Source organism: Callorhinchus milii, unplaced genomic scaffold (assembly GCF_018977255.1).
Source record: "Callorhinchus milii isolate IMCB2004 unplaced genomic scaffold, IMCB_Cmil_1.0 Scaffold23, whole genome shotgun sequence".
In the NCBI taxonomy this organism is placed as follows: Eukaryota; Metazoa; Chordata; class Chondrichthyes; order Chimaeriformes; family Callorhinchidae; genus Callorhinchus; species Callorhinchus milii.
The window spans coordinates 7,261,828-7,289,071 of record NW_024704764.1 but is presented as its reverse complement, the minus strand read 5'-3'; the positions used below and the strand labels follow the sequence as shown (position 1 = coordinate 7,289,071).

Genomic DNA, 27,244 nt, shown 5'->3' with positions numbered 1-27,244 from the left:
GAGAGTGTGAGAGCGAGAAAGTGAGAGAGTGTGAGAGCGAGAAAGTGAGAGAGTGTGAGAGCGAGAAAGGGAATGAGTGAGGAAGAGTGAGTGAGTGAGTGAGTGAGTGAGTGAGTGAGTGAGTGAGTGAGTGAGTGAGTGAGTGAGTGAGTGAGTGAGTGAGTGAGTGAGTGAGTGAGTGAGTGAGTGAGTGAGTGCCTCTCAGGAGACTGGGCAGTGATTTCACAACATGGCATCTTGGCCCAAAAGGCAGACCCTGAGCACATTGACAGAGAGAAAGAAAATCTACAAGTTCAGTCTAAAACCTAATGTCTGGCTGACATTCAGTGCTGCGTACACGGGGGAAGAGAAGAGGAGAGGACAGAGGCCCAAACGCCAGCCCGTGCCAAGTGCCAATGACTAACCAGCAAATTAAAAGCAACGGTACAAAATCCCGTTGCGCTTCTGAAAAATAAAACATTTGATATCATTTAAAATTAACGAATGGACATGGATATTACTGGAGGGGTGTGTGTGTGTGTGTGTGGGTGGTTGTGTGTGTTTATGGTGTGAGTGTGTGTGTGCGCGTATTTATGGTGTGAGTGTGTGTGTGCATGCGTGTAATATGTGTGTAGTGTGTGACGCGGAATCTCAGACCTGATAGTGAACAATCAACACAAATGTTAGATGCTCCAAAGACACCAGAGATTCCACCAGGGTTTAGATTCGCCCTGTAAACGGATCGATTCAGTGTGTCCAGAACGTGGCAGATTCTTAAATAAACACAGTATACATATATATATATACATACACAGCCTGATTCAACACATTCGTAATTTTGAAGATCGTTTTCCGGTAAGTTCCTTTTTTGTAAAGAAGCTACAGAATTTCAAAGGGTACAGAGTGAATCCAACAGGTGGTGTATGAGAGCGCAGCGAGATGGCGGAGGGGTCTGAAAGGGAGGGCAAGGATCTTGAATTCGAACTGATGGGGTGATGGTGGTGGGGGGGGGGGGTGAAATGGGGAGCCAGTGGAGCCGAGCGAGCGGGAATGGAAGAAGTGGGGGGAGAAAGGTGGGTGATAGGTTGGTGGAGCCTGGGGTGGGAGAGGACACGGGCGGCAGAGTTCTGGACGGTCTGCGGCTTGTGTGGGAAGATGCTGTGGGAGTCAGGACAGCAGAGCAAACGGTGGGGCAATTATGGACAAGAATTTGAAAGTAGCAGCAAAGTCTCCCAAGTATAATCAGCGAAACATCGACATGTCCCGTGTTGGGGGGGAGGGGGGAATAGAGGGAGGTTGGGTATCGTGACTACGAGTAGCTGGTCTCCGCAGGTTCGGGAAACCGTACACTATATACAAGATTATACAATTAAAAACTTTATACAATGTTTTGCTTATACAACGGACTTGTGAACGGAAGCAGTAAAAAGAAGTAAAAATTCTGGGAAAGCAGCTGATTTGCTTATAGCAGCGGGGGGGCGAGGGGTGGGTGGGTGGTGGGTGTTGGCTTGGAGCCTAGCGGGAGGGTCCTGTTCATGCACCAGGAGCGAGTATTGCGTGAAGCGGGCACCGGTTACAGAGCAGGAGGCTCCGGGTCGCATGGCGCCTCTCCCTGGAACTGCGGTTACGGAGGCAGTTTCTTCTGGGATTCGGCAGCTCGGGTACAGAGGGGGAGACGGAAGGGGGGTGGGGGGGAGGCGGATGGGAGGGGGCCCAGCGGGGGCTTTGGTAGAAAAAANTTGTAATTCTCAAAGAGCGGCTCAGCGACACACAGCTTCGCTCCGAACATGGCTGACGACACGTCGATCGACTGGTGATGAAGGTGCCAGGGAGTGAACGCAAACTCAAAACCACGCTGGATAATGGGATACAATCCCATCGTTTTTCTCCCCCTCCCCTACCATGCCATCCCCACCCCATCCCCACGCCCCAAAATGTAACCTTGTTCCCGGCAAGACTGGAACCGCGCGCTCGGAGCTATTCGCTCCTGGGCTCCTCGTTAATTTTCTCCAGGTTTGCCTCCTTGGGGGGTGCAGGCTGGGAGCTTCCCGAGGGCTCCAGCGGCTTGGCCTCGTTGGTCAGGTAGCTGCCCTTGTGACGGTAATAATAGAGGAAGAGGAAGAGCAGGAAGGCCAGCAGCAGGAAGAGGAACAGAGCCACGAAAACTAGAGACAAGAGCGAGAGAGAGAAAAGGTTACAATCGTAATCTTTTGCATTTGATACAGACGTCTCAAAGCGCTTCACAGGATTTACGGTAAAGAGAAGTGACCATGTGTTTTGTCGGCGAGACACGGCAGCACAATTGTGCCCAGCGGCATCCCACAAACAGCCGTGAAACAAGTGAGACATTTTATTTCGGAGATCGTTGGCCAGGACACCGGGAGAGAGAAGAAAACTCCCTTCTCCTTTTGAACAGCGCCGCGGGATCTTTAACGTCCACCTAAACAGGCAGAGGAGTACTCGCTCTTTTGCTGTGCTCACGAGGACAGGGGGTACTTACTGCCTGCTAGCACTGCACCCAGTCCGTCATATCCAAACCGAGGCGTATCTGCAACAGAACGATCGGTTGAATAATAGTCTTACATTTGATTTTACGTCGGAAATAAGTCTCAAAAGCGCTTCACAGGATTTACTGTAAACTCTAGTTGTTTTATTTGTGCATTCGTCACCTGTCAATCATATAAACCAGTGAGGGAGGGGAGGGGAGGGAGGGAGGGAGAGGGGGAGGGAGGGATTAGGCTCAGTGGTACGCCTCACCTGGGTGGACTTGCCAAGGATCTTCCTCTAGAGAGACAAGGGACAGGGTGACGGGAGGTGCACCACAGTTGGACTCCAGCAGGGTGCCCGAGACATTGACCGTGTGGTTGACATCGCTTCGCAGAGCTGCCTTGATGGGCACAATGCCGTTGAAGCTAAATCCGGCCAGACACCCAGTGAAGCCGGGCGTGTTGAAGCGCTGAATATCCGGGTCCAACACTCCGATCTCTGCAAGTGTAAGCAGGCGATGCGTGAGCACAGCGACCGCCACCCACCCCTCCCCCATGACCCACCGTCCTCTCCCCACACGCCCCAACCACAATACACCATACACCAGACCAGACAGTGTCACGAAACCTCCAAACGTTAGAAAGAAACTAAAGGAACCAAAATGGGACTAGAACACACAACAACAATAACAACTTGCATTGGCATTTATATAGCGCCTTTCACGCTGGGTAGTGTCCCGGAGCGCTTAAGGTACAGGAAGATCTAGGGAGACAGTACCCTGGAGACAAGTGCAATGAAAGAAACCCCAACGCAAAACATGCAGTGACTGCAGAATGTGCAGCAAATGCAGAATGCGTTCCATTCAAGGCACGGGGCAGTGCTGTTGACCCACGCAGTATGGGATACTCATCCACATTTTCAAGACAGAGGTCGATAGATATTTGTTAACGGATAGGGGGCAAGGACGGAGAATTGGAATTGAGGTACAGATCAGCCATGATCTTATAGAACGGCGGAACAGGCTCAAGGGGCTGAATGGCCTCCTCCGGTTTCTATGTGAAAAGCTAGAAATGCAACTCTTACCCATCACACGGCCCAGAAAAAGCGACTTGGGAGAATCAAAATTCTTATCTCCCCACAGAGACAGCTTCTCCCTCATTACAGGCAGCTCGTCCACCTGACGGACACAAGAGTGTTACAATTTCAACACAATGTTCTGCTGCTGTATGTATAAACCCAAGCCACAAATGTAATGACAAGCAAACAGTAACTGGGATTGGCCCTGGTGTGTGTGTGTGTGTGTGTGTGTGAGTGAGAGAGAGAGAGAGAGAGAGAGAGAAAGAAACAGTATAACTCGTTCAATGTGTCCAGGCTTTCTAGGAATATAAGGAATACGCCAAGATTGCCCTGATCGGACAATATGAAACTGGGATGAGCTATTTCCATCTCTTCCTAATGAGGAGGCAAACATATCAATGATCCCTCAAGAGGTAACGTTTTAAATCAAATGTATACACACATACCCACACACACGGTACCAGAGCGGAAAGGACAGATCACAAAATAAATAATAATGATAATAATTAAAATCAAAATAATTTATGAGTTTATCCACTTCCTGAATGTGGTTTTGAAATGTCATAGTCCAGGCATACACGCGCGCGCACACACACGCACGCACACACACACACGCACGCACACACACACACACACACACACACACATACACACAGACTCTCACTCTCAAGCTTATTCATCACTCTTTCAGGTACTCTCTTTGTTTCAGGCTGATCGGTAGTGTGTTTTATAAAAAATAATCATTTGCATTTGATGTAGCTCCTTTATCACGTCTTTGAGACGTCTCAAAGCGCTTCACAGAATATACTGTAAAATGAATTGACTGTATATTTTGTGGGCGTAATGCGGCAGCCAATTGCGCGCAGCAGTGTCCCACAACAATTGTGGATTGAGCGACCAATTTATTATTACTATTAATTTTTTTTTGAAGGAAATATCATCCCCAGAAAAGTGATCTGCCAATCGACTAACAACCGGATTCCTACTTGCTCCTGGGTAAACAGGGGGGTGTGCAGTAAGGAAACTTCAGTTTTTTCTTGATCGAATATTTTTTGATGGGTGGCATGAGTGAAGAAATATTCAATCAAGAAAATTGATTTTTTTGGATGACCATAAAGATCGGCCACCAACTGACTAGAGTCACGGGCAGACTAAGAGCTGAAGTGGTAGCAGATGAGTAGAGGCTCCGTGTACCTGTGTGTAAACCTCGCGGTCTCGCCTGGTGATGTTGACCCGATGAGGTTTGTTGTCCGCCATGTTGTCTTTGGCAATGGTTCTGGTGTAGGGATAGGCAGAGCCACCCAGCCGATAGCGAAGCTCCAGGCTTCCTGTAACGCAGCCACAAACAGCGTCATTCACTCCAACGCACACTCACGGCAGGGAGTGGATCCAATAGTTATGATTCACATAGGGACCAATGATGTAGGTAGGACAGATAGGGACGAGTTGAGGAGCAAGTTCCGGAAATTGGGAGTTAAGCTAAAGACTAGAACATCGAAGGTATTAATATCGGGATTATTACCTGAGCCAGGGGCAAATTGGTAAATAAAAATTAAAGAGCTGAATACCTGGCTAAAAGAATGGTGCGGAGGGCAAGGGTTTCACTTTATAGGCTACTGGCACCAGTATTGAGACAGAAGCTATTCCAAAGGAATTGACTCCACCTCAACAGGGCTGGGACAAATGTCCTGGCCACACGAATAAATAGGGAGGTAGACAGGGCTTTAAACTACTAAAGGGGAGGGGGGGGGCGTAAATTCAATCACACGTAATCCATTACAATTAAAATTAGGACCGATGAAAGTGGGAGAGCAGATTAACCAGGGAAATGAACAAAGGGTGTCAAGCGGGGAAAGGAAGCCCAGGGATAGAGTACTAGTGAAGAGGACTAATAGCCCAAAGTCAGAATTAAAGGTGCTATATCTGAATGCGCAAAGCATTCGAAACAAGAGAGATGAGTTTAATGCACAAATAGAAACAAGCGGGTATGATCTGGTAGCCATCACCGAGACATGGTTACAGGGAGATGAAGGGTGGGAGCTAAATATTCCAGGATACGTGGTGTATAGGAAAGATAGGCAATGTGGTAAACGAGGAGGAGGCATGGCCCTGCTGATAAACAGTAGAGAGGAAAGATTGTACTTAAAGGTTGTACTTAACAACAAGGGGCAGAAAACTCTCGTGGGAGTAGTTTATAGACTCCCAAACAGCAGTCACAGTATCTCTCAGGGTATAAATCAGGAAATTAGCAGAGCATAGAGTAAAGGAAAAACATCAATTGTGGGTGATTTTAATCTGCACATAGATTGGGACAACCAAATTGGGAAAAATATGATAGAGGAAGAGTTTATAGAATGTATTAGGGATAATTATCTGGATCAGTGTGCCGAGGAGCCAACCAGGGAACAGGCCATATTAGACCTTGTTTTGTGCAATGAAGCAGAGCTGATCAGCAAACTGGAAATTAAGGCTCCTCTAGGGCAAAGTGATCATAATACGATGGAATTTAGCATTAAGTTAGAGAGAGAAATAGTTAAGTCCGAAGCAAAGGTTTTAAATTTAAGTAGAGCCAATTTTGCTGGTATGAGAGAGGATTTAGCCAAAATAAACTGGGAAATTAGACTTAAGGATTTGACAGTAGACCAGCAATGGCAGACGTTTAAGGAGATAGTGCAAAATTCCCAGCGAGCACGTATTCCTTTGAGGAATAAGAATGCCACGGGAAAGGTGGCCCAACCGTGGCTAACTAGAGCAGTTAGGGACAGTATAAAGTTAAAGGAAGAAGCCTAATAAAACAGCTAAGATGAGTAGTAAACCCGAGGATTGGGAGAACTTTAGGGATCAACAAAGGAGAACCAAAAAAGTGATTAAGAGTGAATATGAGGGCAAACTAGCGAGGAACATAAGGACAGACTGCAAGAGTTTTTATAAATATATAAAGAGGAAGAGACTGTAAAAGATAAATGTGGGTCAGCTGCAGGCAGAGACAGGGGAAATTATAGTAGGGGACAAAGACATGGCAGAGTCATTAAACTTTGCTACTGTCTTCACCTTAGAAGACACTGAAAACCTACCAAGAATAGAGGGGAACCAAGAAGAAAATGATAGTGAGCAACTTGGGGAAATTAATATTAGTAAAGAAATGGTTTTAGGTAAATTATCAGGTCTTAAAACTGATAAATCTCCTGGACCTGATGGCCTACATCCTAGGGTTTTAAAAGAGGTGGCTACTGAGATAGTGGATGGCTTGTCTTTGATCTTCCAAAATTCTCTGGATTCTGGAACGGTTCCCATTGATTGGAAGATTGCAAACGTAACACCACTATTTAAGAAGGGTGGGAGAGAAAAGATGGGGATCTATAGACTAGTTAGTCTGACATCAGTGGTAGGGAAAATTCTTGAGTCCTTAATTAAAGATGTCGTTATGGGATTCCTGGAAGACCATAACAAGATTAGGCAACATGGCTTTACAAAAGGGAAGTCATGCTTAACTAATCTTTTAGAGTTTTTTGAAGATGTATCTAGCAGGTTAGATAGGGGGGAACCAGTAGATGTAGTATATTTAGATTTTAAAAAGGCATTTGACAAAGTGCCACACAAAAGGCTATTGCACAAGGTTAAGGCCCACGAGATTAATGGGAACATATTAGCATGGATTGAAGAGTGGCTAACGGGTAGAAAACAGAGAGTAGGGATAAACGGGTCATTCTCGAATTGGCAGGATGTGACTAGTGGAGTGCCACAAGGATCAGTGCTTGGGCCTCAGCTATTTACAATTTACATCAATGATCTAGACGAGGACATTGAATGTAACGTATCTAAATTCGCGGATGACACTAAACTCGGTGGGAGAGTAAGCTCTGAGGATGATGCAAAAAGATTGCAACGGGATATAGATAGGCGAGGGGAGTGGGCGAGTAGGTGGCAGATGGAATTTAATGTGGGGAAGTGTGAAGTTATTCACCTAGGTAGAAAAATAGAAAAACAGATTATTTTCTAGAGGGGGAGAGATTAGATAGTGTTAGTGTTCAGAGGGATTTGGGTGTCCTTGTACACCAGTCTCAAAAAGTTAGTTTGCAGGTGCAGCAGCAACTAAGAAGGCGAACGGCATGTTAGCGTTCATTGCAAAAGGTTTAGAGTACAAGAGTAGGGAAGTCTTGCTGCAACTGTATAGGGCTTTGGTGAGACCGCACCGAGAGTATTGTGTGCAGTTTTGGTCTCCTTATTTAAAAAAGGACATACTTGCCCTCGAGGGGGTGCAGCGTAGATTCACTCGGTTAGTTCCTGGGATGAGGGGACTGACCTATGAGGATAGGCTGAATAAACTAGGGCTGTATTCTCTAGAGTACAGAAGAATTAGGGGAGATCTTATTGAAACATATAAGATTCTTAAAGGGCTGATAAAGTAGACACTGAGGGTCTGTTTCCCCGGTAGGAGAATCTATAACCAGGGGTCACAGTCTTAAAATTAAGGGTCAGCCTTTTAGAACAGAGTTGAGGAAACATTTCTTCACTCAGAGGGTAGTGAATTTATGGAATTCACTACCCCAGAAGGCTGTAGATGCTCAGTCCTTGAACATCTTCAAGGCTGAGACTGATAGATTTTTAAAAAACAGAGGGATTAGGGGATATGGGGAGAGGGCAGGTAATTAGCGTTAGGTCTGAAGATCAGCCATGATCTTATCGAATGGCGGGGCAGGGCTCGAGGGGCCGAATGGCCTACTCCTGCTCCTAATTCTTATGTTCTTATGTATAGGTGGCTACCAGAGGTGTGTCGTGTACAGCCGTGTGCAGATAGGTGCACAATGTACACTGTCCAAGAAACAGGTGTGACAGGTGTCATGTACAGGTATGCAATGCGTGGGTTTGTGCAACCTACAGGTGTGACACAGTGTACAACCGACAAATGCTCAACAAAGAGGTGTGAGGTGCAGGCCGGTGTGTCGGAGCGTGTCCTCACCATCGTGTCTGATGACCACGGCCATGTAGTCACGTGTGTAGGAGCTGACGTACAGCAGAACTCCGGGCGGCTGCTCTGTGGAGAAGCTGAAGACAATCTCCTCGTTGGTCAGGTTGTGGCCGGGGATCAAGGGGAGCATCAAGTTGGCCATTGTGCCGGCCACAGCACTCACCACTGACTGGAACGAGTAGCGGATGTAGGTGCCAGGCTCGAAATATCCTCCTACAACTGCAACAGCACGAGACAGGCATTAGGCTACTCGCGTGTGTGTACAACAATCAATCAGCTTCCAGTAAACAGCACCGCAATCAAATCAAAGAATTATTATTATCATCATTATTATTATTATCATGACTCAGAAGCGAGATTGCTACCGCCTGAGCCAGGCTGACATGTTACTGCAGGGAACTGAGTCATAATAATAATAATAAAGATAATAATAATCCTTGCAATTGATAGAATATCATGGAGACATTGCAAAGCACTTCACAGAACATACTGTAAAGAGGATTGACTGTGAATTTTGTGGGTGAAACGCGGCAGCAATTGCGCACAGCAGCGTCCCACAAACAGTCGCCGATTATTTTATTTATTTGTTTGTCTGTTTGTTTATCTATCTATCTTGAAGGGGTTATTACCCCCATCCCCAAGCAGAAAGGGTTCCTGCTTACTTCTGATTGAACAGAGTTGTGTGGAGTAAGGAAGCTTGCCTAAGATTTCACCCTGCGGGGGGTGGAGGGGGTGGGTAGGGGAGACGAGGGTGGGAGGGGGACACTGGGGAATGGGGCGAGGTGGTACCCTTGCTGCAGAATGGTCCATCGAAGGCGCTGGCATTGCAGTCGCACGTGTAGGTGCTGTAACGCTCGATACAGCGGCCTCCGTTCTGACACTCCACCCGCGGCTTCTCACAGTGCCCCACGCAGCCCGCGTTCACCCCCTCGGTCTCATTGGCTTTTTTCTCCAGGTCCAGGATCTCCCCGTTCATCTTCAGCCCCCGGATACAGCCGAAGAACGCCTGGAGCCTGTACTCAGCCGCGCCTGTGATAGAACAGCACAACCGTTACAGTCATTGTCAGAGCGCAGAGAGACACCTCCCCAACAAACACACACAGCCAGGTGTCTGATACATGGGGAAACCCACCACCGTCGCTTAAGAGCCTCCGAACCAAACCGAGAACAACAGCAACAACAAATTTACATTTAGGCACAGGACAGTCTGTGTTTCGGACCCGAGCTGGTGGTCGGGGTGGGGGAGGGTGGAGGGCAGGGGTGGAAGCAGGGAGATCGACAGCACGGTCGAAGAGGAGGGTCTTGAGAAGGGTCTTGAAGGAGGGGGACGAGGCGGAGGGACTGCGGGATGGAGTTCCAGAGGGTGGGGGCAAAGTGGCGGAAGGCCCATCCAGCAACAGTGGGGCGAGCCAGGCGGGGGACGTGAAGCAGAGGGAGCGAGTAGGATAAGAAATCCTTGCATCCCACCTACACATGGGAATCCCAGAGAGAGATTGTTGGAATGGAATGCACTCTCTCTCACTCTCTGAAGGGACGCTTCCTGTTTACCTAATTCCTGGACTGTTAGGCTTAGTTTGGAAAGAGCCGCGGCTTGGAGGGGGTAAGAGAGGGGCAGCGCGAAGGGGGGAAACCAAGCGTGTGGTGACTGTTGGGAGACTGACCAGCTAAAAACTGCACAGCTTGCCATGGATCGCGGAGGGCAGCGGTGGAGGACGGTGAAGGGACTTACCCACAAACAGGGGCTTGTTAAACCGCAGGTTGACGTAGCTCTGGGGGGGAGCCTCTCTCCGTTGCCACGGCAGCTCGTCCAGCTTCAGGCGGGCGAACACCACGTTGATCTCGGCCTGTACCCAGTGCCAGTCGTCGTCGTCCAAGGCAACGGGTGACCTGGCCAACAACTGCTCCTGGCCATCGCCGACGTCAAACACAAGAGCCACCTCCCTGTTAGCTGGTCAGGGAGAGACAAGACTGTGGTGACGTGCTGTTCGGGTTACGCAGGCACACACACACACGCACGCGCACACACGCGCGCACACACATGCGCGCACACACACATACACAAAGGGGTGGGGGGTGGAGGGGTGTTGAGCTGCACAACAAACAATCCAGAGGAGCAAAGAATGCTGTGCGCTGAGGGTAATAATAATAATAATATTGCATTTGATGTAGTGCCTTATCACGTCGTTGAGATGTCTCAACCTTTTGTGGGAGAAACGCGGCAGCAAAACCACAAACAGTGACCAAATGATTTTTTTTTTTTATTTGTGGATTGCTAGAAATGTAATTAACGTGACGGGAACCCACAGCACTGCACTGTCCGACCGTCACACGACACCGCACAGCACAGATACTTTGATAGACGCGGTTCCACGTCAGTCGCTCGGCCGCAATGCGGAAGCGGAATAAGCCAACATGGGGGAGTGAAGCTTACAGCGTAGCTCCAGCCGGATGAAGTCGACGATGCCCGAGTTCTCCAGGAAGACTCCTGAAGAGGACGTGGTCTTGAAGTAGAACGAGATGTCCAGACTGGGGCCGGGCATGAAGGTGGGAAAACTCAGGTAGTTCCCGTGTACAAAGGAGGCAACGTTCCAGGAGCCACCTGCAGAGACACACACAGAGACAGGTGATGACAACAACAACAACAACTTGCATTTATATTGCACCCCTCACGCTGGGTAGCGTCCCAAAGTGCTTAGCGGTTACGATCGCTGCGTGAGACAGGTAACAATTACAACACTGCCTTCAACAACAAATGACATTTGTATAGCGCCTTTCACGTCTGGAGGACGTTGCAGTTATACGGTCACTGCATGGGGCCGGAGACAGTTACGATCTCCGTGCGTCTCACTCCACAACTGTTTGTGGGGGTGGGTGGTGGGTGGTGGGGGGGAATGCTGCTGTGCGCAATTGGCTGCTGCGTTTCGCCCACAAAATATACAGTCGATTCGCTTGGCAGGGTATCCTGTGAAGCGCTTTGAGACGCGATGAAGACGTGAAAAGGCGCTGTGTCAAATGCGAGGATTATTAAGGATTATTATTACTTACCGTCCCCGTAGCAGCGCAGGGGGCCGACATGGAACCTGGCCTCGGAGCCTGTGCGGTTGGTGTCACCGATGACCACTTTAGTGACCGGCAGGTGCTCTCTGTACTTCAACAAACCCCTGTCAGCGTTCCTGGTCATGAACAGAAAAAATTAGAACCAAAGCCTCGCCTCTCATTCCCTTCCCCCCACGCCCCAACGTACAGCGATGTGGACCCAACCAATTGTTCTGATGCTGAACAACAGCAACTTGTGTTTATATAGCACCCCTTCACGCGGGGTAGCGTCCCGGAGTGCTTCACAGTGGTGGACACGGACAACGAGCCAAGGGGAGAAGGGAGGGAGTAGGGGGAGGTGACCATAAGCACGATCAAAAGGGAAGGTCTTTAGGCGGGACCAGGTGGGGAGGGAGGGGGCAAAGTGGAGGGATTGAGGGAAAGAGTTCCAGAGTTTCGGGGCACAGTGGCTGAAGACACCGATGGTGGAGCGGAGGGGAGGGCACGAGGGGGAAATTAGGAGGCTGGAGCCAGCCGAGAGGAGGCAGCAGGTGGTGGAGGGGGGAGTGGGGGGTAAGTAGGTCGGATAGGTAGAGAGTTGCGAGGAAATGAAGTGATTTAAAAACGAGTGAGAGGATCTTGAAGTCGATCCGTTCGGGTGATTGGGAGACAGTGGAGCCTGGCTAGGACTCACCACTGCTTGTAATCTGCGTCGCAGTTGCAGTAATACTTGGGGTCACTGCAGCCCCTGTGCATCCCACAGGAGCAGCGCTGTACCCATGGGCTGGCATCGCCCCAGTAGAAATGCTTCTCAGCCTCCCGTCCCAGCCACCATGCGTAGGGCAGCCCAGCTGGAGACAAAGAACACGCTCACTATCAGGCTCTGCCGAGGTGATGACACACATACACCCGCCCATACACGGACACACACACACGGACACACACACACGGACGCACAGAGCAAAAACCCTGTGCCGAGTTATACATGTAAAGAAAAAAATTGGTTTAAGATCAATGTTGTGTGCCCCAAGACCTGTACCCTTTAGGCAAATTTCTCCATATTAGTAATAATATTATCAATAATAATCCTTGTATTTGGCATTTCGCCTTATCACGTCGGAAGGACGTCTCAAAGCGCTTCACTGTGAAATGGAGTGACCGTGTATTTGTAGGCAAAAGCGGCAGCACAATTGCACACAGCGACGTCCCATAAGCAGCTGTGGAGCGAGTGACTGCTTTTATTATTTTTATTTGGGCGATTGTTGGCCAGGACACCGGGAGAGAGAAACTCCCTTCTCCTTTCCAATAGCGCCGCTATTCCACTTGTAGAGGCAGACTTGGTTCAACACCTTGTCCAAAGAAACACACCTCTGAGTGTCAGCTTAGTAATAATAATAATAATCCTTGCATTTGATATAACGCTTTATCACATCTTTGAGATTTCTCAAAGAGCTTCACAGAATGTTCTGTAAATTGACTATTTTGGGTGAAACGAGAATATTGCAGTCAGCGCCCTGTGTGGCGTTTTGATCCCAATATTACACTAAGCTGCTCTGAAGCCAGGTCTCAGTTATGGCTGATGCTGAATTGGGAGTTTCTGTTTGGTGTTAACTCTGAGTTACTCACAGGGACTGTTCAGGAGTCGCGACCTGTAACAAGAGAAGGCAATTTTCTGTTCGCAATACTCAGCCCCCAGTGTGATGGCAGCGATCTCCTCCTCTGTGTTGTTGTAGTAATCGATGTGACCCACGAATGGCTTCTCCAGGCTGGAGCCCGTCACCTTGGTGTCACGCTCCTGTAGGTGGAACACTGTGGTCCAGGCCGTGTCCTCTGCCAAACAAGCAGCTCCATCAGTACGTCAGCACTTTGGCCCAACTCCAACTCTAACCCTGACCCCAACCCCAGCCACAACCCTGTCTGATAGTGATGGTGCTGAACTCCTGCTATAAAGAGTGGGGGAAGGTGACACTGATTCTTGACCCAGTTCCACAAGCTGGTCGTTAGTTATTTAGAGAATCAGTCAGTCGATCACAGGGAGGAGAGATTCAGGATTTTAAGCCTCCGCAGAAAATGTGTAGACAGCGTTGAGACTGACACACCATATTCTACTTCCAGAGGAAAGGTTTTCGAACGTGAAATTGTCCCATCGGCCTACAGTCAAGCTTGTTGTGTTGAGTTGAACAAGTTTGACCTGCTCTGTGTAGCAACAGTTAGTGGGCAGAGAGGGAGCCCGAGCCAGAACCATTCTGGGAAGGAGTGTGGAGTGTCGGGGGAGTCAGAGGACCTGGGGAAGGGCCTCGTTTAGCTGATGATGAACTAGCTACCTGTCATTGTGCAGTAAACCACAAAGGGCCGGGCGGAGCCACTGCCGTCCGGGTCGATGGTGTAGTTTCCTGATGTTCTGACCCCAAGAAGCCGATAGTGGTGGCAGGACTCCGGATAGAGAGCTTCCCACACATAGACAGGAGGAGGAAGTGAGAGGAGTGGGTGGGGGAGTGGGAAAGATGAGAGACAGGAAGAGAAACAAAAGCAAAGAGAACAGATCCAACTTTACACGTTCGGTTATGGCTCACTGATGTGCTCCACTTGCAACAGGAAAAGTTCTCCCCGAAACTTGCAGTCTCCGAAATGCATCACAGAACATGCGTGCACTGCTGAGAGCACGCATGAAGCACAGGTGACATACCACAGCACACGTGAAGCACATGCAACACCGACATATCACCTGTAGCCCGTCAGTTGCTTCTCTCGGCACAAGTTCAGCAAAGGAAAATCCCTTTGCTCGAATATTTATTCCTACTGCTGTATATAGAGACCAGTAGTGTGTGTGTTTGCGTGTTTGTGTGTATGTGTTGTGTGTATATAAGGTACTAGGTACTTACAGTTATGGCAGGTCGGTCCTTTGTACCCCGTCCTATGGCAGTCACATTCAAAATTGTCCCAGGTCTGTATGCAAATCCCACCATGTTCACACAGGTTCGGGGTGCACCTGACACCGTCAGGAGGAAAAAAGACAATCTTACACAAGAGCAGCACAAAATACTGAGCGGACTGTTTTTGGGACACCGCTGTGCGCAGTTGGCTGTCGCGTTACGCCCATAAAACGTACTGTCATCACACTTTACAGCAGATTCTGTGAAGCTCTTTGAGACGTCTTGAAAACTTGACAAGGCGCTGTATCAAATGCAAGGATTATTATTATGCCCGGCTACAACGCTCAGCATGTCAGCCTGGTGAGGCTTCCTCTTGTCTAACCATGTGGAGTGGCTGCTTATTGACCCTTGCACGGACTTGCTCCTCCCTACCTCCCCAACCTCCGATCACCTCACCAACCTGCCTGCTCTTTCCGCTCGGCGGGGACTGGGCTGCTTCACGTCCCCCCAGCCTGCCCGCCCCTCCATTGGCGGTCGAACCTTCAGCCTTTCTGCCTCCACTCTCTGGAGCTCCATCCCACACCCCCCTTCACCTTGCCCCCCACTCGCTTGCTTCCTTCAAAGCCCGTCTCAAGACCCTCCTCTTTGACCGCGCCTTCGTTCATCCACCCACCCACTCACCGCCATTCTCCTTACCCTCTACCCCTCTAGACTCCGGCCCCCAACTCGGGTGCAAACCCTTGGGACATCTTCTTGACATGAAAGCCTCAATATAAATGCAATTTGTTGTTGTTGTTGTTGTTGATGATGAGTCAAGTGGTAGTTTTTAGCTGTGAAACTGGACGGAGTTGCTGCTTTGTGCTGTGAAACATGGCTATGTTATTGATGTCACTGCGTGGCTGTGCTCACCTGTCTGCTATCCCACACGTGTTGAAGAGCATCTCGGCGTAGCTACCCAGTCTGCGCCGCTTTACCAGCTCCAGGTCTACCAGCCGATTCTCCACCCGGATCTCCTGCATACAGCCGTGGAAGGTGCTCAGGTTTGACGAACAGCCATAGGCTCGGACACGTTTGGGACAGCCTGAAAAGGGACGCAGAGTGAGCTGTCATTAGAAGCTACCACATGGCTGGGGCTGCTGTAACCACTGGACACAATACAATACAAAATTATATTTACACAGCGCCTGCCTTTCACATCGGGAGGACGTCCCAAGGCGCTGAACGGTCAGGGATTTGGAACCGAGCTGGGGGAGGGGTTTGAGGTAAGGGAGGGTGGAGGGTGGCCGAAACCACGGACGAAGAGGAGGGTCTTGAGACATGCCTTGAAGGAGGGAGCGAGGCGATAAGAAACAAAAACAAAAAGGCAAGGGTCTCAGACCTTGAGCTCTCAGCCCTGGAGGTCAATCTGTGCTGAGTTACTGCTCTTGGATACACAGTGGCTGAGATGCATTTGGTCTCAGTAGCCTGTGATCATAGATCGATTAGGGTACAGAGGGACCAAGAGATATCCAGGCACCAGGAAGTACGTACCTCCCAGGAAGTAATAGTCTCCGGTAGAGACCCGCAGGGCGCTGTTGATCCGCACGGCTGCACCTTCATCTTCATCAATGGTAACAATAACGGTATCCATTCTGGCTGTGAGCTGCAGGGAGTGCCAGTGTCCGTCACTCATGTTGTGTCCTGTACAACAGGGAGCAAAGCTGGCAAATCACCGACTGTAACACTACAGTGCTACATATGCCTCCTGCCACCACAGCGAATAGAGCAGCGATGGACAGTCAGGGATTTGGAGCACAGATCGAGAGAGCTGGAATAAGGGAAGGTGGACAGGGAGGGTTGGGTACCTGCAGCAAACTCGAGGGTTTTGTGGCCAGTCTGCAGGAAGGTGATATTGATCTGTCCGTTGCTCAAACCCATCTCGAAGGAACCAACCCCGTCTGAGAAGTTGCTGAAGAGTAACATGCCACTGTTGTCAAAGGATCGGAAGCGGAAGCTGAGGGTGAACTGGCTCTGGCTGGGGTATGACGGCACCTGGATGTAGCTGTTGGGTGATGAAAAGGTGATCGGGCTGAAGGGGATCTCGTGGTAGAGCAGATCTGGACAACGGAACATCACGTCACCCTAAAGAGAGAAAAACAGCACAAATCGCTAACACAACAGGCTGTAGAATTCGAGTCACACACTGTGGCGGGGTAGGGAGTGTGACTGACAGACAGGGAGAGAGTATAGTGTGATAGACAGACAGACAGAGTGTGTGTGACTGACAGACAGGGATAGAGTGTATGTGAACAGGGACACGCAGGGAATGGCTCACTAAGTGAGCATGGGAGTCAATCTCTCACCGTGGTGTGGATTTCCAGGTTCTTGGCTCGGGCCAGAGCAGACACACTGACGTTATTGTACATGATGTTCTCCAGGCAGCCGCGGAAATTGGCCTTCTCCTTCAGTCTGTGCTTATCACCAGTTACCATCCCACCAAAGAAAATCTGTCAAAACAAGACGACACTGTGTCAGCACATCTGTCTCAACAGGATTCAGACCTGCGTCTGAGTCACCTCACCGAGCCACTCACCACAGCACTGAGCTGCCAAGTCAAAAACTCAAACTCAAGCACCAAATAATAATAATAATAATCCTTGCATTTGATACAGCGCCTCATCACATCTTCGAGACGTTTCAAAGCGCTTCACAGAACAGACTGTAAAGTGAATTGACTGTGTATTTTGCGGGCGAACCGCGGCAGCCGATTGCACGCAGAGGCATCCTCGCAAACAGTCGTGGGTTGAAGTGACCAATTTATTATTTTTATTCTTTATTTTTAATTGTACATGTTGATTATTAAGTTTCAATTGTGATCTGGATGAACATTTGCCAACAGCCTAAAATGGCTCTTCATCCACACCCATTCCCTTCTGTGCCAGCCCTCCTTAACCTCTACTATAACCTTACCTGCGAATCCAAGTCCAGGTGATCAAAGTTCCCATTGCAGCGGATGTGTTCAACATCACCATCAAGCGTCAGATTGACGTAAGGTCCATAGCGCTCAATAGTCACCATGTGCCAGTGATCGTCATCGAGCAGACTCCCAAGTGTGACCAAGGTTTCACCATTCACTAAATGAACATTACTGCTGCCTGAGGAGGTAAAGATAGTGAAGAGCGAGGATAACTAATCAAAGAAACACACCAATAACCCTCTTACCACCCCCCTCAAATCACAAACAAATGCACGAAGGAAATTCAACTTTGCTGTGTGTGAGTGGGGGTGGGGGGGGTGGGGCCAACCTTTGCTGTGCACGTAATTTGACTATAAAAGCAGTTACTACACTTCAAATAAAAATAATCCTTGCATTTGTTATAGATATATCAGAGCCTTGGGACATCCACCCAACGAGAAAGGCGCTTTACAAATGTAATTTTGGATTTGCAGAGCTCTATCACGCTGTTGAGAGTCTCAAAGCGCTTCACAGATTATATTGTGAAGTGGATTGACTGTATTTTTCTGGACGAAACGCGGCAGACAATTGCGCACAGGAGGATCCCACAAACAGTCCTGGATTGAGTGACCAAATAATTACCTGTTAAGTACTTATTTGACAGTAACAAGGAGCTATAAACAAGCACACTTTGTTCTTTATCTCACATTCCTCTAAGATATCACAAATCACACAACCCGTCCCAGTTAAAGCAGAACTGTACCTAGATTGATGTGAAACAGCAGTCTCGCTCGCTCAAGCTCCACCGTAATGTAATCTCCCTCCTTCCCTTCACTGTGCAAAAGCAACCCATCTGTCTCCAAGGTCTTAAAGTTGAAGGAAATGCTGTCCCTCAGTGTGTGTGTGCTCTGGCTATTTCCAAACTTGTAGGAGAGCGTGGAATTGCCATCAAAGGAGCTGACTTCCGAGTCTGAAAGTGAAGGGCAGAAAATATTACACAAGCCAAAAATAAACAGGGGTTTGTGAGTGGACTGGTCACCTGTAGCTCACGTATCGTCTTAAATAAGAGCTTCAAAATATTTCCGTTATCTCAGAACACACCAGTAATTTAAAGTCAGATTTCTTTCGCTATTCAAAAAGGTGAGATTTTCACAAAATCAGCTTTAACAAAATAACTCACGCACATATTTCTCATAATGTCTTTTTCTCGATTCACCTCTTGGAGAATGTCGGCGTGTGTCAATTATTACAACCACTTACTTTGGTGTGATTTACTGTGTCCAATTCATTCTCTAACGTCCTCCCCATTGGCACAAGCCTCTGCCCCTAATCTCCAGTCTCTGGTACCTGCTGTTGATGCGGGAGCCTCGGCAGTGAGTGTTGAGAGGACACTTGACCGTAGAGGGCACTACACTTGAGCGCCGCATCTTCTCACCTGACTGCCGTACATCTGGATACCAGTAGAGGGTGCAGAAGAGAAACCCAAACCACCAAACCATTGCAGTCGAATTAGAATTGCTTAATTATTAAAGGCCCAAATCGTGTTGCAGGCAATGTAATAAATCAAATCCCTGTGAAATATGAGTCGGTGCGTTTTCTCCTGTGATAAGTCATTTGTTTCTCATGTGTCACTGTTATCAAGATTGTGCAATAAGAGTTCATTTCATTCCATTGTGTTGATCAAAGTCATAATATTAATAATTATGACATTAATCTCTACATTTGGTGTAGCACGACAAAGCGAATCCGCAGAAGCATTTTGAGACATTCCTCCCGCTGTGAAAGGTGCAATACCATCAGCAACTTATACACGTACACAGCGTCCTGCACGCGAGGTAGCGTCTCGGAGCGCTTAACAGTGACAGGGGTTTGATGCTGAGCCAGGGAGAAAGGAGGTGACCTTCGGCGAGGTCGAGTAGGAAAGTCGTCATGTGCCATCTGAAGATGGGCAAGGCGGGGGGATTGAGGCAGAGAACTCCAGAGGTGTGGGGCTTAGGGGCTGAAAGCACAGCCATAGATGGTGGTTGAGGAGATGGGACGTAGATAAGGCCCAACCCGGCCGAGCAAAGGGCAGGTAGAGGAGTGTATTGTGAGCAGGGTGCAGAGGCAGGCAAGTGTTAGGACATGAAGTGATTTGTAGGTGAGCGCGAGGATCTTGAAATCGATCCATTCTGCTCACTGCAGAATCATACCTTTTCCTCCCGTCAGGTTCAACTTGGAAAACGTGACCAAATGGTACAAATCAAGGCATCGTATCCGTTACCCCTTAAATTTATTGCGATCTCCATGTCTTGGGTAAAATTACTAGGGGAATGCATCATTTATGCTGCACAAATGAATTTCTTTTTCACAGTCAAGAAAATTTGGTGCTCGGCCACCTTGGATGCTGGTGAGTGCAGGGCGTGCATGTAATGTGGGTGTTGATGTGAAGACTCTGTACTAACCATACGGACAACCAAACACCTCCACTCGCAGTCCAACAGCATGTCCTCGCCTCCAGCTAATGGCAACAAAGCGCACAAACTGTGCCAGGACGGGCCGCCACAGGAGGTGTCGCTTCTCTGTGTCACTATCCTGGTTCCCTGCAAAGGTCTGTAACACACAGGAGAGGGCGAGCAGAGAGAGAGAGAGAGAGGAAAGGGAGAGGAAAAGGAGAGGAAAGGGAGAAGAAGAGAAGGGAAAGAGGAGAGAGGGTGAATATCAGCCAACGTTTGATGGAAAGAACTCATTTTCGTAAAACTACTGCAAAGAAGACAACGATTGCGAGGATATATAATGTTATATTATATATATTATAATATAATATATTATTATATATAATATATATATTATAATATAATGTTATAATAATAATCCTTGTATTTGATATAGCACCTTATTAGGTCTTCGAGACGTCTCAAAGCTCTAATATACAGAATATACTGTAGAGTTAATTGACCGTACATTTTCTAGGCAAAACGGGGAAGCCAATTGCGCACAGCAGCGTCCCACAAACAGTCGTGGACACTCTTATCATTTATTTTTAAAAAATTGAAAGGAATTATGACCCCCTGGAAAAGCGATCCACCAATTAACTGACAATCAACTGCTGGGTAAACAGAGGCGCGAATGGTGTAAGGAAACTTGCCCAACGTTTCGCCCTGCCCAGGAATGGAACCCAGGTCCTCTCGTTTGTGAGGTGAGCGCTCTAACCACTGAACTACAGGACTCCAATTTTTATATTATTACAAAATATAGAATGTAGCATTTAGCCTCAGGACTTGCCCAGTTATGTCCCTGCTGGTAGAAAGGCTTCCAGTTCTTTCCCTGGTCGCTGTAGAGGAACAGGTACTTGGTCACCCAGTCGTTGGAGTTGTAGGTTCCTTGGGTGGAAATGGCGATGATCTTTGATTTTGCGACAGGTTGACCTGTAACCAGGGCAACCGATCGGAGGTCTGGGGTGACCACCCACCGCTGCCTGCAACACAGTGAGACGTCAACGGGTCAAGTGACAACAACAAGTTGCATTTACGCAGTGCCCTTCACACAACAACAACATCAACCACTTGCATCCTGACAAAAGACTATCGACCTGAAACGTCGACTCACTTTCCTTTCTCTCCATAGATGCTGCCTGACCTGCTGCGTGTTCCCAGCGACTTCCGTTGTTTTAAGTTCAGATTTCTATTGCACTATTTTGCCTTTTCCATGTATTCAGCGCCCAGACAATGACAAAAGGCCCCAAATGCTCTTGCAGTCTCGGCCATAAAACTGTCAAGGTTGGAGGTCATCATTTTGTTGGAAATTCTCAGATTCAACCTTGATTTTGAAGCGGTTTCGGTTCATGTGAGCTTCCAGACTGAAACCGTGAGAAATATCAACTGTGGCTTATTCTCTCTCTTCGTCTCTCTTTCTCTAACTCGGTTTGTGGTTTTATGATATCTCATTGCATTGAAACTCTTTTACTGGAATTTGCTGTCACCATTCTTACCACCCGCTTGACCGACTTTCATCGCACAACAACAACAACAACTTGCCGTGATATAGCGCCCTCTCACCCCGGACGGCGTCTCGGAGCGCTTGAGATACAAAAAGATTTATTTTCTTACCTTGAAACCTCCCATAACTGGGAGTGTACAAAGCTGAGTAATAGGAGGAAGCCGTGAACGAGCTGGAGTATTGCTGCTGCACCAGCCGTTCTACGCACCGTTCTGCAAACACAATCCAGAAACACATCGCTCAGTCATCCGCACCAGCAACCGGCAACTTCGCTGCTTAAACGTGGCTCCGTTTTGGGTGCTCCACCCACGTGAGGCAGGACATATGAATATCCGGGATAAATGGGAATTGGCCTATGACGTGAGGCTGAACAACCTGGGTATTGACAAAGTGAATAGGAAACTAATCTACGCTCTTCTCGGAAGTATCTCTCTCTCTTTCTTATCTGCTCGTAACCCCCACTCCACTGTCCGCCGCCTTCGCTCAGCAGTCAACACACCATGATCGGTAGCCCACACCATCTTCGGTGATGCCATCAGGGATGCTGTTGGCACAGCACTGTGCTGTAGGTCTCAGTGTAGAGTTTCTGACTGCAGTTCTGTGCTGCAAGCCTGTTAGACTCTGTTCCTAGTACAGTGCTGGGCTCTCACACAGCAGCCACTGAGAGGCTCTGAGCAGTTGAAGCAAAATCCGCTTTCACCAATTAATCAGAGCAGCACATCTGGGCTAGAGATTAGGCTATATTTAGCCCAGAGCAGCCCAGGATCCTGGGTGTACACACGTTCCCAAAACTATTCTCTGAACCCTATCTGTGCTGCAATTGCGCACAGCAGTGACCCATAAACAGTTGTGAATTGAGTGAGCAACTTTCCATCAATGTTGCCACATTTCATTTAACACCGAGCACCTTAATATTTTCCACACCTCTTATTGTAGCACCTTATCAAATACCTTTTGAAAATCCGTCTGTATAACATACACTTAACGCATTTAATTTGTCCAGCACGACAAACCCAAGCCAACTATCTTTAATTAACCCACATACCTCTTCATGATTACTCATTTTATCATATGTTCTATGTCATGTGGACGTTAAGGATTCTGTGGCACTGTTCGAAAAAAGAAGGGAGTTTCTATCTATCTCTCTCTCGCTCGCTCTCTCTTTCTCTGTCCCAGTGTCCTGGACAACAGTCCCTCAGGTGAAATTGTTCAGTCATTTCATGGCTGTCTATGCGATATTGCTGTGTGCAAATTTGGCTGCCGCGTTCACCCACAAAAAAACAATGTATTCACAGTATACTCTGTGAGGCTAATCTCTAGCCCAGATGTGGTGTTTTGAAATGTGTTCCCATATTTGAAAGACACGATATCAAATACCGATAGGAACTAATGCCCTTTCTATCTTTATATCAATACTCTTGAGGTCCCTTGGCACCCATCGTCATGTCCCACTATTCCCCAGGTGATTCGGCCAATATCATCTACAAACAGAGCATTAACACGCAAAGCTCCAGAACTCAAATGCTTTCAGCACAGTAGCGAGACCAGGCCACAGAAACCATAGCGTTTGCTAAACACATAAATTCCACGTCCATCGGATGCATTTGTAATCCACAAATCCTGCAATGCCATTGTAGGGCAGAATATTCCAGCAAGGAATCTGCTTTGCTTCTGGAACATTCTGCAAGCAGATTTAATGCGCGATTTGACGAATGGGCATCTGTACGCCTTATACATCCCTTGTACCAGTGAATCAACTGTTCCATTTAATGGATGCCACATTTCCAGTAAAACCTGAGCTGGTTTTATCTAATTAAATTCTACATTGGCTCTTACCAACCTGTACCTCAACTCTCCAGGGTTAGATAAACAGGGTGCATTGGGAATCCTTACACACACACACTGTAAACTGGATACCTGACATACTATACACTGTGATAGCTTACACACAATGTCAACTGGATACCTTACACGCGCACACACTACACTGGGATAGGTTATACACACAATGTAAATTGATACCTCTCACACACACACACACGCACACAAGACTGAGAATCTCACACACACATTAGACTGAATACCTAAACACACACACCATGGGATCTTTAACATCCAACTGAACAGGCAGACAGAACCATCTAAAGGGCTGCACCTCAAACAATGCAGAACACCCCCAGCACTTCTTTGGAATATCAGCCAAGCCTACGTGAGTTCGATGTCCTGACGTGGGGTTTGAACCCACAACCTTCTAACTCAGAGGCAAGAATGCTACCAACTGAGCCAGGCTGTCCCTATCAATCAGTAACAGTTAGTAAGACTAAGAGCAACTGAAATTTGAGGCGAGTTTTCTAACCACTGAGCTACAGTCCTATATGCGTGGACTTGGGACAAGGAACATTTCAGGCTCAACTCCTATACATTCCCATCGGCCCCCTCCCCATAAAATTCTCTGTCCACACTCACTAACAAGTCTCACCCAGAGAAGTACTGGATGCCACCTGAGGAACTGATTTCAACATGAAATAGCTCTAAAATCTCAGTGTCCTATCCCTGCACTCAGCCATCTATCAGACGCCCATTCCACAGTAATGAAGTGGCTTTAAATCAGAGTACGTGTAAATCTCTTGCGAATATGTTTTTCCTTTAACAGACAAAGTGTGCTCCTGGGAATGAATGACTGGATGTATAATGTACATTAGATTTAGCGTTTCCATTACAGTTGTGTCCAAGAGGTGGAATGTAAGGAGAAATACATATGGATGATTTTTTTCTCTCCCCGTTAATTCTTCAACTATTGAAGAGTATTGGGACAGCGACAGTGTGAAAATGAAAGGGGTGTGAGGAGAGGAGCGAAAGCGCTAGGCACACTATTCCTACAACAACAACAACAACAAATTACATTTGTATAGCGCCATTCACGTCTGGAGGATGTCCCAAGGTGCTGCATCTTCACCCTTGTTTTGCACACAGACAGACCGAGGAGGGGGAAGTGAAGGACTGAAGAACAAATCAAATGATTCCATACCCCGGGTACCATAATGCTGGGAAGTGACCAGAGACGAATATAAAGCAGCCTTAGACAATAATAAGGCTAATAAAAGTGATGGGATGCTGCAGGGCTTTTTATTTTGGCAAATCATCTATTAGGGCCACAAATGCAACACATAATACATTGCCATTGCCCATAAGGGCGACTTAAATGATTCGAATCACTCAGGGAAATGCAAACGAGATGGAATCTGGGAAGTTTAAAATACATGTGGAAGAAATCAATTCAAATTTAATTCGATTTTGCAATTAGGTTTGTTTTTGGGTGGTGTGACTTTGCCGTCTCCTTCAAATCGCACTGTCAGTTCCTGAGTTGTGCGGGTTGGTTTTTTTTGCTGTAAGCATAAAGTAGAATAAAGATGCCTTTTTTTGCGAGCAGTCTGTGCACTGCTCTCCCGGTGCAGAGCAGAGGCTAGGTTGTCGCTCAGCAAATTCAGGATTTGCTGCAGGATCTCTCATTGCCAACCCGGCCCAACAGAGTCCACTGCAGAAACCAGGGACCCACCCACCCAGTCAGCGAGAGAGAGAGAGACTGCATCTCCTTACAGGGATATACAGCGATACACACACATATACAGAGATACACACACATACACAGAGATACAGACAGAGAGATATACACAGACACATACACTCACACAGAGAGATACACACACATACAGAGAGGCACACACATACAGATACACACATACTAAAGATATACACACACATACAGGGTGTCACACAGAGAGACACAGAGACATATAGAGTCACACAGATATATATATATACACGTACATACTCGCAGACAGAAGTATACACACACATAGATATACAGAGAGATACATACAGGGAGACATAGATATACACATGCACTCACACATACAGAGATACAGACACATACACAAACACAAATAGATACACACATAAAAACTTATATCAACACACCCATATAAACACACATAGAGAGAGAGAGAGAGACACACAGATATGCACACATACAGCACCTTGGGAGTTCCTCCCAATATGAAAGGCACTATATTAATGTAAATGTGTCTGTATTGTACAGAGCCATATAAGATTTACACACAGACACAGATACACACACATACAGAGAGGGACACACACAAATATACACACATATATAGAGATATACACACCAGGAGGGAGATACGAACAGAAACAGACGTGGAGACAGAGATGGACACATAAAGAGACACACTTATATGACACACACACACGACTCCCCCCCCCAAAAAAAACTCTGAAAAATCCAAATCAACCTGGGAAACTCTTAACAGGACAAAATGCGCAGAACCCAAGGACACACGACCCTTTACATCATTACACGTGAAAGCAACAGCATCCATCCTCCAGCCTGAACCTGTGGAGTTAAGGGCTGTCCCGGTGGGATATTGACGCTCAGCAATGGTTCGGTTTTGATTAGAGAGTCAACATCCCACATCCACATCGAAACACATTGGTTTCATCATTGGTACCCGATTCCTCTGAGCCTCTGGACACACACACACAGCATTGCAAACACAGCAGAAAGGGAGGGCACTTTGCCTGGGACAGTAATTGCCCTGCCCAGCCCTGCCCAGCCCTGCCGGGCACCAACCTACTCCCCACCCTGCCAGCCTTGCCATCCACCCACCCACCCACCACCACCTACCTACTCCCCACCCTGCCAGCCTTGCCATCCACCCACCCACCCACCCACCTACTCCCCACCCTGCCAGCCTTGCCATCCACCCACCCACCCACCTACCTACTCCCCACCCTGCCAGCCTTGCCATCCACCCACCCACCCACCCACCTACTCCCCACCCTGCCAGCCTTGCCATCCACCCACCCACCCACCTACCTACTCCCCACCCTGCCAGCCTTGCCATCCACCCACCTACCTACTCCCCACCCTGCCAGCCTTGCCATCCACCCACCCACCCACCCACCTACCTACTCCCCACCCTGCCAGCCTTGCCATCCACCCACCCCCACCACCCACCCACCTACTCCCCACCCTGCCAGCCTCCACCCACCCACCCACCCACCTACCTGCCAGGCTGCAGCCGACCCACAGCAGGAGGAGCGGCAGTGCAAGTCGCGGCATTGCGGCAGCCGCACCGCACAACGTCCGTCCGTCCGTCCGTCCACCTCCGTCCTCTGCGCTTTTCGGGAGATGCGGAATTTCCGCGCAGTCGGTGTTTTGCTTCTTCTCTCTCTGTTTTTTTTACGCAGCGCCTGCGCTCCTCGGGAGGTTTACTGGTGCCGCTCTCTGTCCCTCCCTGAGAGGCAGGGCAGGGCAGGGAGGGCAGGCAAGGCAAGGCAAGGCAGGGCAGGATAGGCAGGGCAGCGCAGGGCAGGGAGGGCAAGCAAGGCAAGGCAGGACAGGCAGGGCAGGGCAGCGCAGGGCAGACAGGCAGCGCAGCGCAGGGCAGAGCAGCACTGACTGCCACACTGACCGACTCCACTGCAGTGAGAGGCGTTTACCACATCCGCACAGGCTCCACGCAGCCTCCCATCGCACAGTCACTTTTCAACTCGTGGTGGACCTGTGAGGGATCCGTCCACCCATCGATCTATCGGTTTCCCGAACGTGATCGGCTGTGACAACGCCCCTAATGACACCCACAGGAACCCTCACGTTTGGACGCCGTGGTCGCGTCGCGTCGCGTCGCTCGGTCTCGAAGAGCTTCTTTCACGGAGTCCACACTGTGACTGCGTGGTATTTCGGAGGCAAAACGCGGCATCCAATTGCGCACAGCACAACCGGTCCCTGGTTTGAGTGACCATAATCGGTTCCTTTTTTTTGGGGGGGGTGGGGGGGGAGCGATTATTACTCCCGGAAAGCGATCCGCCAATCCACTGACAACCGGG

At 48.5% G+C, this 27,244-nt stretch overlaps 1 protein-coding gene across 1 annotated transcript; it reads right to left on the bottom strand.

Moving 5' to 3' along the window:
- Nucleotides 1-1,003: 1,003 nt before the first annotated feature.
- On the bottom strand, nucleotides 1,004-26,557 carry cntnap1 (contactin associated protein 1). The gene is given in 25 exon segments (XM_007901458.2): nucleotides 1,004-2,144; nucleotides 2,480-2,527; nucleotides 2,737-2,964; nucleotides 3,550-3,643; nucleotides 4,738-4,871; nucleotides 8,504-8,731; nucleotides 9,302-9,541; nucleotides 10,242-10,460; nucleotides 10,944-11,111; nucleotides 11,558-11,685; nucleotides 12,243-12,399; nucleotides 13,175-13,378; nucleotides 13,873-13,995; nucleotides 14,431-14,537; nucleotides 15,331-15,502; nucleotides 15,952-16,101; nucleotides 16,266-16,542; nucleotides 16,764-16,907; nucleotides 17,371-17,555; nucleotides 18,120-18,326; nucleotides 19,801-19,948; nucleotides 20,621-20,751; nucleotides 20,754-20,813; nucleotides 21,445-21,546; nucleotides 26,423-26,557. Coding segments are annotated over 25 exon segments (3,897 nt in total). The 5' UTR covers nucleotides 26,478-26,557; the 3' UTR covers nucleotides 1,004-1,956.
- Between the last annotated feature and the right edge of the window lie 687 nt (nucleotides 26,558-27,244).